The following is a 17,982-nucleotide window of genomic DNA, read 5'->3' on the forward strand; positions in this document are numbered from 1 at the left end:
CTCTGCTCCACCCCCTCTGCCTTGCCGCCTCTCCTCCCCTTTGCTCCGCCTCCTCTGCCCCACCTCCTCTCCTCCCCTTTGCTCCGCCTCCTCTGCCCCACCTCCTCTCCTCCCCTTTGCTCCGCCTCCTCTGCCCCACCTCCTCTGCTCCACCCCCTCTGCCTTGCCGCCTCTCCTCCCCTTTGCTCCGCCTCCTCTGCCCCACCTCCTCTCCTCCCCTTTGCTCCGCCTCCTCTCCTCCCCTTTGCTCCGCCTCCTCTGCCCCACCTCCTCTCCTCCCCTTTGCTCCGCCTCCTCTGCCCCACCTCCTCTCCTCCCCTTTGCTCCGCCTCCTCTCCTCCCTTTTGCTCCGCCTCCTCTGCCGCACCTCCTCTCCTCCCTTTTGCTCCGCCTCCTCTGCCGCACCTCCTCTCCTCCCTTTTGCTCCGCCTCCTCTGCCCCACCTCCTCTGCTCCACCCCCTCTGCCTTGCCGCCTCTCCTCCCTTTTGCTCCGCCTCCTCTGCCCCACCTCCTCTCCTCCCTTTTGCTCCGCCTCCTCTGCCCCACCTCCTCTGCTCCACCCCCTCTGCCTTGCCGCCTCTCCTCCCTTTTGCTCCGCCTCCTCTGCCCCACCTCCTCTCCTCCCCTTTGCTCCGCCTCCTCTGCCGCACCTCCTCTCCTCCCTTTTGCTCCGCCTCCTCTGCCGCACCTCCTCTCCTCCCTTTTGCTCCGCCTCCTCTGCCCCACCTCCTCTCCTCCCTTTTGCTCCGCCTCCTCTGCTCCACCTCCTCTCCTCCCCTCTGCCCCACCTCCTCTCCTCCCCTCTGCTCCACCCCCTCTGCCCTGCCTCCTCTCCTCCCTTTCGCTCCGCCTCCTCTGCCCCGCCTCCCTTTCCCTCCTCCTCTCCACCCCTCTGCCCCGCCCTCTCTGTTCCACGTCCTTTGCCCTCCAGCTTTGCTCCAATCCTGTCCGTCCTTCTCTTCCCCTCCCCCACTCGGTGCACGCGCCCCCGGCCTGTCTGTTTCTGCCCTGAGTTCTGATCGTCGCATTCGGCGTGAACAGGAGTGACATGACGTTTGTTACGTGCTGACGCTGACGGTTGCTAGGCTGGAAGGTTCCGGCGTTGGCTGGTTTTTGACTCTTTTCCGCATCTTGAGCTGTCCGACCCTCCCGGTGACAGTTACATTGGAATCATGAGTCACCTTCAAGAGCCGGCGTGCCAGAGTCAGGAGAGGGGCGCACAGACGGAATGTAATGCCAGAGGTGAGCGAGGAGGTGACGGCCGGGAGTCAGGTGCCAGGGCTGGGGGCCAAGGCCTCGGGTTCAGAGAATCCTGGACGCTGGGCTGTTTCATTTGCAGTGCCAGTCAATGTTAATCATTTTAATTACTTGGTGTAAGTGGTATGCACCAGGATCTTAACTAATAGTGGTGACAATCTCATACACAACTCTGGTGTAGCATCTTGGGATTGGGAGGTTGTAAAAAAGATATCGACTTAAAGTAATTTTGTCTACTTTCAGTTCACTAGACCGGAGCCTAGCCTCTGATGATCTGAAATTCGCTTTAAAATTTATGCCACTATATTTCTTCAATAGATGACCGCACTGTAAACAGTCTCCATTTAAACCCACCTATACTGTTAACTCACTTAAGTTTGGCAACGTATTTAACAGTACCAGAACGCATAGTAAATCTCTCTGACCGTGTACTGTCTGAAAGTGAGGAGTTTGTCCTTATGCATGATTTCTATTTTGGTGTGCCTTCATGCGACATCAAACAGAAAGAGATATATATGGAGCCACAGATCGCTTTCGCCTGCAGACGATTAATCCTTGAAGGCATGCCTACTTGATCCAGCGCATACGTGTTGCCGAATTCCGAACGATTTGTCTGATTTTCACATGCAATGTCAGTGCCTGACAGTGTTACAAGGCCTAATCTAGACATGCATGTTTGTAAACCTGACAATGGGTTTGGAAATAATATTTACCAACAAAGTTCATGCCATTCTTAATGACCGATCCAAATTTGTATTCTGTGGACCTGCCCCTCAGCGTGACCGGATAGTGCTACTTGAGAGCAAGCTAAATGATTAACAATGTGATCTCATTGTAAAAAGGGTATTATCTCTATCTAAAAACAAATGTGCTAAAAATTTCCAAATCAAAACTTGAAGAAGAGAAACAGAGCAAAACAAAAAAAAATCATTTTCTGAAAAAAGTATTTGCTAAACTATAATGTAAGAAGAAGGAGCTTCGCGGCTGTTTCCGCCTACTTGTAGACTGCCCAAAATACACAAAAGTGATGTCCTTTCTGCCCTATCCTAACTTTCATCAGTTCTGAGCAACATTAGCTGTCCAAATGGTTGGGTGAATTGCTTCAACCAGTTTTGAGCAAATATACCAGTTACACAATGAAAAGTTCCTTTACAATTGCAAAGACTGTCGAGGATTTGCATATCAATAGTTATGCAGTATTCATCTGCTTGTGCAGCATTGCTTGCATAATTCACCAATGAATCATTCAAGTTGTCAGAGGGACTTCACTGCAGCATTGTATCATGGTTATTTAGACTGTCACCATTGTGTGAATCAGTATTCATTGAATTTATGAACTTATCAACTCATATATGCGTTCCATTTAAAAGACACTGTATAACCAGACAAATGGTGTTGCTATGAGATTACCATCAGGCCCAGGTCTCACAAGTATCTTTGTTGGATTCCACCTTTGATGGAATGCCACCAGAGCTCTTACCATTTGCACATTTCCAATAGATAGATGATACATTTGCTACATGTGTAGCTGCATGTTAGAATTTCCTTATGCTACATCCTTTGCTCATGTCAAATAAGTTCCCTTTTCTTGATGAATGAGGAGGGTGTGCCAAGCAGGCTAAGATAACAGATAGGGAGAAGGGACTTGGGGGAGGGGCGTTGGGAATACGATAGGTGGAAGGAGATTAAGGTGAGGGTGATAGGCCGGAGAGGGGGTGGGGGCGGAGAGGTCAGGAAGAAGATTGCAGGTCAAGAAGGTGGTGCTGAGTCTGAGGGTTGGGACTGAGAAAAGGTGGGGGGAGGGGAAATGAGAAAGCTGGAGAAATCTGCATTCATCCTTTATGGTTGGAGGGTTCCTAGGCGGAAGATGAGGCGCTCTTCCTCCAGGCATCATGTTGCCATGGTCTGGCAATGGAGGAGGCCAAGGACCTGCATGTCCTTGGCGGAGTGGGAGGGGGAGTTAAAGTGTTCAGCCAAGGGGCAGTTGGGTTGGTTGGTGCGGGTGTCCCAGAGGTGTTCTCTGAAACGTTCCGCAAGTAGGCGGCCTGTCTCCCTAATGGATAGGAGTCTACATCGGGTGCAGCGGATGCAGTAAATAATGTGTGTGGAGGTGCAGGTGAATTTCTGATGGATATGGAGGGATCCCTTGGGGCCTTGAAAGGAAGTGAGGGGAGAGATGTGGGCTCAAGTTTTGCATTTCTTGCAGTTGCAGAGGAAGGTGCCGGGAGTGGAGGTTGGATTGGTGGGGGGGTATGGATCTGACGAGGGAGTCGCGGAGGGAGTGGTCTTTCCGTAATGCTGATAGGGGTGGAGAGGGAAATATATCCTTGGTGGTGGGGTCTGTTTGGAGGTGGCAGAAATGATGAAGGATGAGATGATGTATCTGGAGGTTGGTGGGGTGGTAGGTGAGGAACAGTGGGCTTCTGTCCTGGTGGCAATTGGAGGGGTGGAGTTCAAGGGCGGAGGAGCGGGAGGTGGAGGGGATGTAGTGGAGACCATCGTCAACCACGTCTGAGGGGAAATTGCGGTCTTTGAAGAAGGAAGCCATTGGAATTGGGTTGTTCGGTATTGGAATTGGTCGGCCTGGGAGCAGATGCGGCGAAGGTGAAGGAATTGGGAATATGGGATGGAGTTTTTACAGGGGGCAGGGTGGGAGGAGGTGTAATCTAGGTAGCTGTGGGAGTCAGTCGGTTTATAGTAAATGTCCGTGTTGAGTTGGTAGTCCGAGATAGAAATGGAGAGGTCTAGGAAGGGGAGGGAGGAGTCTGAGATGGTCCAGGTAAATTTGAGGTCGGGGTGGAAGGTGTTAGTAAAGTAGATGAACTGTTCAACCTCCTCATGGGAGCACGAGGTAGCGCCGATACAGTCATCGATGTAGCGGAGGAATTGGTGGGGGGTGGTGCTAGTGCAGCTGCGGAAGATGGACTGTTCCACATATCCACTGAAGAGGCAGGCATAGCTGGGGCCCGTGCGGGTGCCCATGGCTACTCCTTTGGTTTGGAGGAAGTGGGAGGATTGGAAAGAGAAGTTGTTCAGAGTGAGGACCAGTTCAGTCAGTCGAAGGAGGGTGTCAGTGGAAGGGTACTGGTTGCCCGAAACGTCGATTTTCCTGTTCCTTTGATGCTGCCTGACCTGCTGCACTTTTCCAGCAACACATTTTTAAGCTCTGATTTCCAGCATCTGCAGTCCTCACTTTCTCCCTTTTCTTGATGTCCTGTTGTAGATATAGGCCATCAAGTTCTCTACAATGATTTACAGTACACCTACTTTTGCTGGTCAGTATACACATTGGGATTCCTACATTTCCATATGCTGTAACATTGGCCTTGGATGCAATCATGTAAATAGGGCACAAGTCAGTTGTTCACTATACAAATTTGGTGTTAAAATGAGCCGTATCAAAGTCACCCTGTGGGTTAGTAATTATATTGAGCAAATTTTCTTTTGCCCTATTTTATGAAAATTCATTAAAAAACCCTAAAGCATTAACTGTTAAGTCTGAAAACTACCCACCATGTCTCAGATTATGCTGGAGGAATGTTAAACATTTGACAAACAGATGAAGTAATATATTTTGTGTAATTACTATGCAGGAGCAACATACGTTGTATTCACCAGTAACAAGAGGCTACCATCAAACCAAAATAATATTTTGCCTATTGCACAAATTAGTAATGTGGCCTGATGCCAAATTCGCATGCCATACTTCTTAAAGACTGGCAGAGTGTGTCAAACAGTGTATTGCTTTGGTTGTTTAAAACAAGCAAAATTCTGCCTGCATCCAACCACCCTAAGTTTGCAAAACTGCAATATTTGCTGGATAGCTCTGCGTGTGAAACATTATGCTGTCAACCAACTTAGAATTGTACTATGGCTTGTGAGGACTGTAAGCTATTTTTAACAATATTAGATTAGATTACCTACAGTGTGGAAATAGGCCCTTGGGCCCAACAAGTCCACACTGACCCTCTGAAGAGTAACCCATCCAGACCCATTTCCCTCTGATAGATGCACCTAACTCTATGGACAATTTAGCATGACCAATTCACCTGACCTGCACACCTTTGGACTGTGTGAGGAAATCCACGCAGACACAGAGAGAATGTGAAACCTCCACACAGACAGTCACCCAAGGCTGGAATTGAACCCATATCCCTAGGACTGTGAAGTAACAGCACTAACCACTGAACCACTGTGCTGCCCATACAAAAGTGCCTGTAACCAACTCAACAAAATAGATGTCAACTATTCACTTGTTCAGGCAATTCTCTGACCAATCAGTTATTTTATAATTTATAATTTGAATAATAATTGGTTTATAATTTAAACAATGTCTGACAGTTAACTGTCAATATTATTAACTGGTGCATTCTTCATGGCAACACCTCTACTGATTGCAACAAAGCAGCACACTGCTCTCTATAAATGTTAGTTTTCTCCTTGAAATGGTATTCTTGCAAACTGTCCTGTTGAGTGAACTAGCAAAGTTTCAACAAAATGTGTCTTAATTTAAGCAATACGTAATTTCTGTACAATCAAACAGGCTATCTTTGTTTAAATATTGGGAAACCTAAAGCTGTTGTTATGGGCCTCTCAACCTCAAGCTCTGTTCCCTGTGCCACTAATTCCACCCTCTGCCCTACCTTTACGCTAAACTAAACTGTTTTCAACTGTAAGTCAAATGCCATAAATCATGCCCTCTACTCCAGGAGTCATGTCAAATGTTACAGTTGTTTTCAAAAGTAAACATAATACTCCAGTTTACCTGACTTTCAGACCAGGATTGACAGAAAGTATGAGACTAGGATTCTGTTCCAAACAAGAATTATTATGTATTCTAAATATGATTTAGACATGCTGTGTTGGACTGGGGTAGACTAAGTTAAAAATCACACAACACCAGGTTATAGTCCAACAGGCTTATTTGGAAGCACTAGCTTTGAGGTGCTGGCTCTTCATCAGGTGGTTGTCACCTGATAAAGAGGCAGCGCCTCGATAGCTAGTGCTTCCAAATAAACTTGTTGGACTATAGCCTGGTGTTGTGTGAGTTTTAACCTTTTCTAAATATTTAGACTATATCTAGTGGTAAAAAATGGTTAAACCATTGACATAAAATACTACTAGGGATATGCAGCACAGAAACAGACCCTTTGGTACAACTCATCCATGCTGACCAGATATCCTAAATTAATCTTGTCCCATTTTCCAGCACTTGGCCCATATCCCTCTAAATCCTTCCTATTCATGTACCCATCCCGATGCCTCTTAACTGTTGTAATTCTTTCAGTCTCCACCAATTCCTCTGGCAGCAGCTCATTCCATACATACACAACCCTCTGCGTGAAAAAGTTTCCCCTTAGGTCCATTTTAAATCTTACCCCTCTCACCCGAAACCTAGTTCTGGCTTCCCCCAATCCAGGGAAAAGACTTAGTCTATTTATCCTATCCAATCTCTTCATGATATTATAAACCTCTATAAGGTCACCCCTCAGCCTCCGACGCTGGACGAATAGCCCCTGCCTATTTAGCCTCTCCTTAAAGCTCAAATCCTCCAACCCTGGCAACACCCTTGTAAATTATTTCTGAACTCTTTCAAGTTTCACAACATCCTTCCGATAGAAAGGAGACCAGAATTGCATGCAATATTCTAAAATAGCCTAACCAATGTTCTGTAGAGCCGAGAACATGACCTCTCAACTCCTATACTCAATAAAGGAAAGCATACCAAATGCCTTCTTCACTGTCCTAACTACCTGCGACTCCACTTTCAAGGAACTATAAATCTGCTCCAAGGTCTCTTTGATCAGCAACACTCCCTAGGCCCTTACCTTTAAGTGTATAAGTCCTGCCCCGATTTGCCTTTTCAAAATGCAGCACCTCAAACTCCATCTGCCACTCATTGGCCCATCTAATCGAGGTCCCATTGTACTCCAAGATAACCTTCTTCGCTGTCCACTACGCCAACAATTTTGGTGTCACCTGCAATCTTACTAACTTTACCACCTGTGTTCACATCCAAATCATTTATATAAATGACGAAAAGCAGTGGACTAGCTACAACTCTAAGCCCCTAATAAATTCCCCTTACACATGCACACAAACAAATCATGAAAATAGATTATTGCTGGTGGTATAAAAACTAGAAAGCCAGTTCTGTGATTTTTGCTTCCCATTTCTAATGTTGGATGATCCTTCTTCAGATGACCAAGTCTTTCTCTGTGAGCTTCCATTTGTTTATAAGAAATACTGAGTGACTGATTGACTTTGCAAATGCTATTGATATCATAGAATCTCTACAGTGTGGAGAGAGGCCATTCAGCCCAAAACGTCCACACTGACCCTCGAAGAGTAAACCACCCAGACCCATTTCCTCTACTCTATTATTCTACACTGACTAATGTACCTGACCTACAATCCCTGAACACTCTGGGCAATTTAGCATGGCCAGTTCACCTAACCTGCACATCTTTGGATTATGGGAGAAAACCAGAGTACCCAGAGAAAACCCAAGCAGATACAAGGAGAATGTGCAAACTCCATACATGGTTCCTTGAGGCTGGAATTGAATCCAGGTCCCTGCCATTGTGAGGCAGTAGTGCTAACCACTAAGCCACCATGCCACTGTCATTAGTGTCTGAGTTTTGAATTCAAAAGTCACAGCTCAGAGTGGCTGCTACAGTTTCCTTCCAGTTTAGATTGAGTCTCTTTGTTGCAAAGAACAGTCAGCTTTTGCTGGAGAGAACAACTGGACACCATTCTCTGTCTTTCTGTCTGTGTCTCTCTCTAACTTGTTTCCAGTTCCAACCTGCTCAGTTAGCTGGGAATCAATCAACCTCACTGGTAAATAAGTCCTTGGCTCCTGATCATCATACACATCTCATAAAGAGCTTACAGTAGGTTCCAAATTCCTTTCTGTGAAGCTGTGCAACCATCCTGCTCAATCCCTGTTTTTAACAAGTTCTTTTTTCTCACTTCAGTCCACAGTTTTTGAAGACGCAAATATAAAAAGAGGATGTTTGCACAACCTTGGTATCCTAATTGATTCAGAGTTAAGTAAATATAGCAGAGGTTTAATTGGTCAAAAGATAGCACAGATCCAAAGGATCCAAATCAATTTGCCACAGTTTTACTCATTCCCTAATTCTGTCAATATCTCCTTGTGATTTCTATGCTTTAATCCACATATCTTTATGTCATCAACATGAGCAGATATGTGATTTTCTATCCCATTTTCTAAGTCATTAATAAATCAATGAATAGTTCAAGCCCCAACATGGTTGTAATGCACCTGCTGATTTGTGTACCTGCCCATTATTCCTAGTCTGATTTGGTTTGGATCGGCAAGAGATAATGATTTTCTTTCAATTCCATAAGTCTTAATTATAGCTAATAGTATCTTATAAGGAATAATAGATTGCCTTCTGGACCTTTATATGAATAACATCCACAGGAACTTTGTGTCACCACTTTAGTCAACTTTTTGAAAATCTTTTACAAAGTCAGACTGATTTTGCCTGATCAGCTGAATATATTTAGTGAGCATAGTCCCTCCATTCTAAGTAACTAGTGACAGTAATTTTCTGACAACAGAATACAGACTAAATATCTGTACTTATATTTGTAAATTAGTTGCCTGATATGAGCCAACCACTTACAGGTCAGTAGACTAAAGTGTAGGTACCAAATGGGAAAGGAAAAGTCACTCAAAAAGAACGGTGGTGTAAGTACGGAAGAAGAAAAACGATTTCATGAGGTGAGCTAAGCTTCTAACCCTGTATCGTCTCCCAACAAAATCGGCCTCTTCTCACTTTACATTGTCATGTTTCACTGGGGAAACCTGCTAGAAATCAAGCCTTGTTATTCCTGGAGTCATCACAACAATAAAGTATTTAAAAAGATAAGACAGAATTCTCCAGTTTACCTTTCTTTTAGACCCAGGTTAACAAAGTACTAACCTAGTGAATCATTGGCATATAATTCTACTAATTAAAACTCTAATCTTGTAAAATCCCCCTTATGTGTGCATCTACAGAGGAGAAAATACCTGGGTGTTATGGATGGAGGAAAAGTCTGGACAGGCAGTTCAGTAATTCCTGAGATGATTCTTGTGATTCATGTACTGGTCAAAATGCTGCTTCTTGGTTGCCCTTCTCCAAAATACTTCCATTGGCTTTCAAGAGGCACAGGGTGGCTGGTTCACTTTTAAAATATCTCTGATTTATCAATTCAAAATCACAGCTTACAGCCACCTCTGAAAGCAACTCATTCTTTTTCAGGGTTTTACTGCAGAGAACAGAGAAAGTTCCTGAGCTGTGGATATCTGATGACTTCTTTGTATCTTGTTCATAACCCCAAGCTATTCAGACAACGAATCCACTGAAGGCCTTTGTCAGTAGAGCACAGACCAGTCAGATACGTTTGCCAACCAAAACTCCACTTATAATTGCACCTTAAACACTAGTTGAACGAGCAGCAGAATGTTGTTTACAATTAGTTCAGGTATTAAAATAGTATTTTCTCATCTCAGTTGACAATTAAAAATACAGAAAATTTGGGAAAAAAAACATGAATTTTACAACATATGATGTATCTAGTTCCCTAACGTCCTTTAGGGAAGGAAATCTGCCATTCTTAAACCTAGTGTGTCTCTGGAGCCATGGCAATGTGGTTGACTCTTAACTGCTGTCACCAATTAAACTGTTGAAGATAGGCAATACTGCTAGTTTTGCTAGCAGTACCCATATCCCATGAAGGCATTTTTTAAAAGAGTCAGTAGTTGCACTAGAAAGGCACTCCTAATCATAAGTTGAAATCTCCCACAGATTGTATGTTTTAGGCCTTTTGGTACCCTCACTGTTTCTTCCAAAGAGTGTACAACATGCAGAAAACTAATTCATCAACAGAGAAAGGAAGTAGGTATGAAGGTTCCTTGACCATCTTTGATCTGATACCATGAGACTTCATGGGCTTTAGAATTAACGTAGACTATCTCACGATGCTATCCAGTTGACTGTATACTACTGATGAGTGTAATCTCTGATGGTTCTAACCACATCCAGGAATGGTAATGGAGGAAGCTGGAACATTGGCTGCATGATATGATTTGGAGCATTAGCTCAATGTCAGACTGTTGCTATGTGGAAGCTCAGCTTTGAGCTTCTGGGCTTCTTGTGAACGCCTGTCCAAGAACAGAGAACCACCACTTGATTAACACATTTCAACAGCACTGTTTTTATTCAAGACTGTCAGTATACGAATATACAAACAAGGCTTGGGAGAAAAGCCACCTTAGACCATGCCGGGTACTAAAGAGTGGATTCTCTCACCGTTGATAGGGAAAGTTGTTACATTTATACATAACTTCGTACGCAATACAGAGTCCCGTATCATTAAGCTATCGCACAGTGTAAAATTAAACAAAGCATACTTTATTGGAAGCTTACACAAAAAAAAGTGCTCTAAATCTAACACACACACAGATACCAACAGCCATCTGGTTAAGCTCTTAACATAGCCCTCATTATTCTTACTCTGCTTTTCAAGGTAACATTCAGATATCAAAAATTGCTCTAAACTACACATGTATTCATTAGTACAGCTCTAAAACAATGAGGCTCCAGTATTCCTCTGATGGTTGCCCTTTGACCTAGTGCTATGTACTATCTCATCCTCGGACCTGTGGAGAGGATTGTTTACCGCTAGGCTGGCTTCTTACAAATTGCTATGTTAGCAATTAGTTTCGCTTAGCCTGTCGCTTAGGATGCCGGGAAATACAGCCAATATGCCGGGGCCATTTTAGTTAACATTTCTGAGCTCCATTTTCTATATGGTCACTATATCTATTTCCAACTTATCATTCCTCCCTTTTTATCATTTTATGATAACCCTCAGATAGTAATACGTTGAAGTCGAGCAAACTCTTTTCCTGTTTCTACATCTGAATTGTCATCAGTCAAAAGTGTAGGTGTCAATCCTTCCTTCTGTGTCCATATCGGGCTTGTCTCCTTTTTACATCGGCGTCGTGCGGGACAAGTCTGACAACTTCTCTTAATAAGGGCCCAAGCGATTCGGATACTAATACAAATGCCAAGAATGATGGCCAGAATGGAGAGAATGTCCAGCCCAATAGACTTTAGCCATCCCAACAGCTGACACAGTAGGTTCCACCAGGCACAGGCCTCCTTTGAGTCTGTGTGGTCCAGATCATATGCCTTAGTGGCAACATCGTTAATTAGTGCAGTGTCATTATATACAGCCGAGCTCTCATCCTCAATATAGGTACAACACTCAGGGCCAATAACTGCACATGCTCCCCCTTGGCTTGCTAAGAGATAGTCTAAAGCCATCCTTTTCTGTAAGGTCATCATTCGTAGGGCAGTCTGCTCGTGTTCCAAATGACCCAGGGCATTAGCAATGGCCTTAGCCATTTCCTCAAGCTCGTGACTGAGATCACGAATCTGGTCCAGGGCTTGCATGACCCCATAATTGGGCAGAAGGGCGCCAAAGAATCTGCTCCAAAATGTCTGTTGGTGGAACAGATCTCTCCGGCCTCGAGCATGAGGTTTGTAATTTGAATTAAGATCATGAAGCAACCGGGAAAGTTGAACAAATAGTCTCTGGGGTCCGCTGCAGTATTATTCGCAAAGGCATGGCAGCACGTGCGTGTATCATTTAAGTACGTATAGGTATCCTCGGATTTGGTGCCATTTCCTCGTAGGCATACATACATTACTTCCTGGCAGATGCCAGTATTATGAATTGTTATATTACGGGGACATTCTTTCCTGGCATCCAGAGTTGTAATATTATATTCAGGGTACCACTGTCTAAGTCCTGTTAGGTTTTGCAAATGCTCTACGCAATCCTGTGACCATGCAAGATTTTGGATGACTATGCTGCTATAATTAGAAGTGGCCTTAGAGTAGTCAGGAAAGCCGACCAAGGGACAAATTGTCTGGTTAAACCCACTGTTACCTGGGCCATGACGATCACACGTGGCATTCACTCTGACCTGAACTATTCTTGTGGGGCCTGTGTTATTCAGCGTTATGCTATTCTCCTGTTTCCATACCCACCAATCCCCGATGAGATTGCAAGGGGTAGCTAGGGTCTGACTGGACTCACTTATATTATTAGACTGGGTACCTATCACTCTGGGCAGTGATAAACTCATTGGGGGGGGTGCTAATAGTCATAGTGTCACTCATAGTACTCACGAGATCCCTCGGGACTATTACTGCACCATTGGGGCCATCAGAAGCAATACGTGGTGCCATACTCACAAAACCATTAGTCATTTTAGTAGTAACATCTGTAGAGTGTGAAGTCATCGCGGGGGTGCCTGTTTTTATCCACGTCTCCGCGGTGGCTGCACTAGAGTTGCTTGTAGACCCTTGGAGAGTGGGAGGTGCACCGCTGGTGGTGTTACTGGTCTGCATTGATGTCCATGTTGCTGTTAGGCAGAGGCCAAAGAGAAAGAGGGCAGGTTTCATCGTTTCACTTTTCTTCAGTCTTCCTTCCTTAGTGGCACCTATGTCAAGGGAAGAGAAAATACATACAGCAGTAGCTGCCCCTTATTATCATTCCTCCCCAATAAGCTTGCAATGGTGTAGGCTGATCCAGGTTTTACGACCCTCAACCTTAACAGCAGTAGGGGTGGTAAGGAGGACTTGAAAAGGGCCCTCCCACCGGGGTTCCAGGCCGTGCTTTCTGGCAAAGTTTCTGATCAATACAAAGGTGCCAGGTCGGATGTTTGGAGGCAACGGCAAATCCGACCGCAAAGGCCTGGCAGCTTTAACCATCGCATGGTTCATGCGTAAGGCATCAGTTAAGGATAAAACATAGGAGATCATCCCATCTGACATCTGATGTATGTCAACAGGAGAATCAGAGAAGTCAGAGCTAAAGGGAGTATGGAGGGGCCGCCCATACAAAATCTCGGCGGGGGAAAGACGGTGGGCTCCTGCCGGGGACACCCGGAGTTGAAACAAGGCAATGGGCAAATTTTGGAGCCACGAGAGACCATTGTCAGCTGACAGTTTGGCCAATTTAGATTTCAAGGTCTGATTAGCACGTTCCACCACTCCCGCACTCTGAGGGTGGTAGGCACAGTGGAACTGCTGCTTGATATTAAGAACTTTACAAAGTTCCTGACTAACAAGGGCCACAAAATGAGGGCCGTTATCGGAACTAAGTGTCCGCGGCACACCAAATCTAGGAATAATCTCCTTGAGTAAAGTCTTAACAACAGTGTCAGCCTTGTTATCGGCTGCAGGATAAGCCTCAATCCATTTACTAAAAACATCTACAATAACTAAAACATATTTACACTTGGCCGTTCTGGGTAGCTCAATGAAGTCCATTTGCAACGTATCGAAGGGGCCTTCAGGCAGCGGGGTTCTAACCTGTTCACAGGGGACCCCCTTGCCGGGGTTATGCTGCATACATGTCAAGCATTTTTTAGTTTGTGCTCTAGCCAATTGCAGAACACTGGGATGCCTCCAAGATTCCCAGACTATATCTGCAGTTTGTCTAGCCCCACAGTGTGTTAAGTGATGGACAACATCAACCACCCAGACGGCTAAAACATCAGTCATACACACCTGGCCTACTGGGGTTTTCCAAAGACCGTCAACGTCCTTGAAACATCCCAGATCAGTCCATTCATGAAGTACATTGTCAGGGGCGCCCCCTGTAAAGCAACAATATCAGCGGTGGAGGGAGGCGGCTTGTCAGGAACTGAGGCCCTAATAGATTTCCTCTGAACCATCATAAAGGAGCCAGGGAGCTCCATAGCCTGTTTAGCAACTTCATCTGCCTGTTTGTTTCCCATAGAAACTGGATCCGTTCCGGCAGAGTGCGCGGAACATTTAATAATGGCCAATTCGCGAGGACTTTGAATGGCCTGTAACAAATTAATGACTTCCTCCCTGTGTATGATTGGGGTCCCAGACGAGGTGAGGAAGCCTCGATTTTCCCATAGTGTCCCAAAATCATGGGCAACCCCGAAAGCATATCTAGAGTCAGTATATATATTAGCTGTAAGTCCGGAGGCTAGCTCACATGCCCTAGTTAATGCAATTAATTCAGCTTTCTGAGCCCTTTTGGTTTTGCCAGCCTGGGACATAAAAATCCGGTTCCAGCTGATAGCCTCTATTGTCAGACTGCAGCTGGGGACCGGGTAAACTCCACAGCCCTTGCTGCTGTGTCTGCTGGGGAGGGGTGGGAGGTTGCCGCAAGGAGGCCATGGTATTTTGATCACTTTCCCGTACAACAAATTCAGATTTAATAGGTTTTTCGGCCTTAGGACTGTCACCCTCGCCCCATAATGCTTTAATTGCCCTAGCTGTATCACCCTGTGAGGAATTGATCCAATTTAAGTTGTTAGTTTTCCATCTATCTTGTGTAGGTTTAGGCAAAGTGTTCATCAAGAGACTATTATACTGTTGTGAGACAGCCCCCGCTCCCAAAGGGAAAAGAGGGTCCCCAGAATATGTGCCATAAGTTTCATTAAATCTCTGTAGGTATTCCTCAGCACCCTCCCCCTTTTTTGGTTTTAAATCAATGATTTTTGCTAAGTCAACCGGTTTTCTGAGGACCTGCCGCATTGCTTCTTTAATTTCCTGCTCCTGTTGTTGTTGATTCGGGTGTTGTGCTGTAAAGGCAGTCCAACTGTTGGCACCAGGGGGCATATTTAATATTTCCAAAAATTTTGTCCACTTAGAGCCAATAAACACAACCCTCAAAAAGCTCCAGATATCTTCTCCCACTGCCCCGTAAGCCTGCCAAATGCTTTCAACTGATTCACACCATTTTTGTGGGTCCTTATCTTTGTCAGGGAGATTCATAGTCAGTGCCAAAATTTCCTGCGGTTTCCATGGCGTAAAAATTTCTATGGTAGGAGGGTAAAGAATCGCAGCGACAGGAGGGTTAGCGCGCGGCTGGCCGGGGACTCTTACCCGTCCCCCTTGAGGGTTAGGAACAGTACGCATAGGGAACATGTGGCCTGGGGGTTGCTCTATCTCTGAACTGTCATCGTCAGCCTCCTCTGTCCAAGGGTAGGGCAACTGCCGTTCGGGTTCACACTGTGGTGGAGGCCGATATCCTTTGTTACCTGTGCTTGGGGTAAAACACCTTTCACTACGTGCCTCCTGGGGTATTGTACCCGATGGAGGGGGTTGGGGAGGGGATTCCACATTCCTAGAACTAATTCCCTTATCTTCCCATCCTGCACCCAGCCTCAGGTCTGACAATGCCATCTCCACCACTTGGTTGGCCAACCGTTTGTTCTTGTTAATATTTTCATCAAAATTTGCACATGCGACCTTGAGCTCATGGAGGGTCAAAGGAAGCCCATCCTCAGTAACACTTAGCCCCCTTTTTGTAGCATTATGTAACCAACTGTTGTAAACCTTCTGCTCGTGTTGTTGTTTAGCTTCATCTTTCTTTTTTAAGCATGCATCTCTTAGTTTAGCCATAATTTTTTTTACCCTTCTTTCCCCCGTTCCCTTTTTCCATACTAACTCCGTAGCTCTCTTTACAATCTCCAATTTCCACGTACCCCCTGCAGGCCATTCATCAGGTCCCAATTTTTCTGTTAGCCATCCTGACAATTTCCTGAGTGACTGCGCATCCTCAGGATATTCTACGCAGACTGTTACAATTAATGATCCCGGATCCTCACATTTATCCATGAACTGTCCCATAATGTTCCCTAAACTTTCCCTAACCTTTTGTGAGTGTTGCTTTTATGAGATCCTGCTCAAGGGACTTTAAAGCTTCTCACACATACGTACCTCGGTGCTTTTATGAGGACTCTAACCCCATGGGACTTTAAACCCGTACGTATCTAAACAACTACTTGTGAGCGGTGCTTTTATGAGATCCTGCTCAAGGGACTTTAAACCCTCTCACACAGACGTACTGTGGTGCTTTTATGGGGACTCTAACCCCAAGGGACTTTAAACCCATACGTATCTAACTATTCTTATTTCTCCCTGCGCTCCCAGCGCCCTTTATTTTTAAGTTGTCCTACCTTCTATAGCACTCCCAGCGCTTTTGTGGTGGTCCCTTTAAAAAGCTGTTCACTGGTTCGTTCTGGATCCCGTCCGGTAGCAGCTCCTGCTGTGGTGAGTTGGATCCAGGTCCGCCCCTGACTTGGGGAGACACTAGTCGCGAGTCCCAAACGGTATACTCACGTCCTAGTTGGGCCCGTGTCCACCTTGCCACAGCAAGACCGTGTCCTGTTCAACCGTCACCAGGAGCCGCCTTCCGTTGGGATCCCACCGCTGCCACCAAAATGTGGAAGCTCAGCTTTGAGCTTCTGGGCTTCTTGTGAACGCCTGTCCATGAACAGAGAACCACCACTTGATTAACACATTTCAACAGCACTGTTTTTATTCAAGACTGTCAGTATGCGAATATACAAACAAGGCTTGGGAGAAAAGCCACCTTAGACCATGCCGGGTACTAAAGAGTGGATTCTCTCACCGTTGATAGGGAAAGTTGTTACATTTATACATAACTTCGTACGCAATACAGAGTCCCGTATCATTAAGCTATCGCACAGTGTAAAATTAAACAAAGCATACTTTATTGGAAGCTTACACAAAAAAAAGTGCTCTAAATCTAACACACACACAGATACCAACAGCCATCTGGTTAAGCTCTTAACGTAGCCCTCATTATTCTTACTCTGCTTTTCAAGGTAACATTCAGATATCAAAAATTGCTCTAAACTACACATGTATTCATTAGTACAGCTCTAAAACAATGAGGCTCCAGTATTCCTCTGATGGTTGCCCTTTGATCTAGTGCTATGTACTATCTCATCCTCGGACCTGTGGGGAGGAATGTTTACCGCTAGGCTGGCTTCTTACAAATTGCTATGTTAGCAATTAGTTTTGCTTAGCCTGTCGCTTAGGATGCCGGGAAATACAGCCAATATGCCGGGGCCATTTTAGTTAACATTTCTGAGCTCCATTTTCTATATGGTCACTATATCTATTTCCAACTTATCAGCTAGACTATTTTGTGAAAAAGCTCTGTCAATTTTTGTATGAAGACTTTGCAGGGTTGATGGGGCAATTTGTCTTGATGATATCTCTGGTGTATCGGTCAACTCTGGGTGCTGTATCCAGTTTTATTCGTTTTCAACTTTTCTGGAGCGATTTGATACAACTGAGTGAGTTGCTAGGCCATTTCAAAGGGAGTTAAGAAACAAAACAGGGCCAAAGTTACAAGAGTCTTTTTCATCAATGTAAATGTCACTAGCAAAGTCAGTAACTGTTGCCTGTCCCTAATTTTGTTTATAAATTAAGATGTATCAAAAATAGACTTCAACTCTCAGATGTCTCTTTTCAGTTGCAACCTTTTTTTTGCCAGACTCTTATCAATTAATTCCCTAGCAAAAGCCGTTACCACTGTACCACAGGGATAAAACTATTGTTTCCCAAATTCCAAACCAATGATACCTCAGCTAATGTGGATTCTACTCCTCACACCAATCTGTAAGATTTTGGGTTCTGGAGCTACAGATGTCCAAAGAAATAGTCAACTATTTGTGAATAATTTTAAGGTAGTTTATAACAAAGCAGCAGTTTAGGTTTGATACATTAGCCACATAGACAGGAAAAATTACTACCCATAACAGTTGAGAGCAGTTAATCGATATCAGAAAGGCCAGTTGCCAGGGGTGTGTTGTTCCAGTAAATTGTGCTCTCTAG

The 17,982-nt window shown here is 44.9% G+C and overlaps 1 protein-coding gene across 2 annotated transcripts in view; it reads left to right on the forward strand.

Moving 5' to 3' along the window:
- Positions 1-1,048: 1,048 nt before the first annotated feature.
- The window catches only part of cdadc1 (cytidine and dCMP deaminase domain containing 1), a 64,703-nt gene continuing 47,769 nt past the window's right edge, over positions 1,049-17,982 (forward strand). For both annotated transcript variants that reach the window (XM_060832929.1, XM_060832930.1), the window contains exon 1: positions 1,049-1,243. In XM_060832929.1, the coding sequence (XP_060688912.1) occupies positions 1,174-1,243 (70 nt within the window). In that variant the 5' untranslated portion in view covers positions 1,049-1,173. The remainder of the gene's footprint in view (positions 1,244-17,982) is intronic.

This window comes from Hemiscyllium ocellatum, chromosome 12 (genome assembly GCF_020745735.1).
Source record: "Hemiscyllium ocellatum isolate sHemOce1 chromosome 12, sHemOce1.pat.X.cur, whole genome shotgun sequence".
Classification (NCBI taxonomy): Eukaryota; Metazoa; Chordata; class Chondrichthyes; order Orectolobiformes; family Hemiscylliidae; genus Hemiscyllium; species Hemiscyllium ocellatum.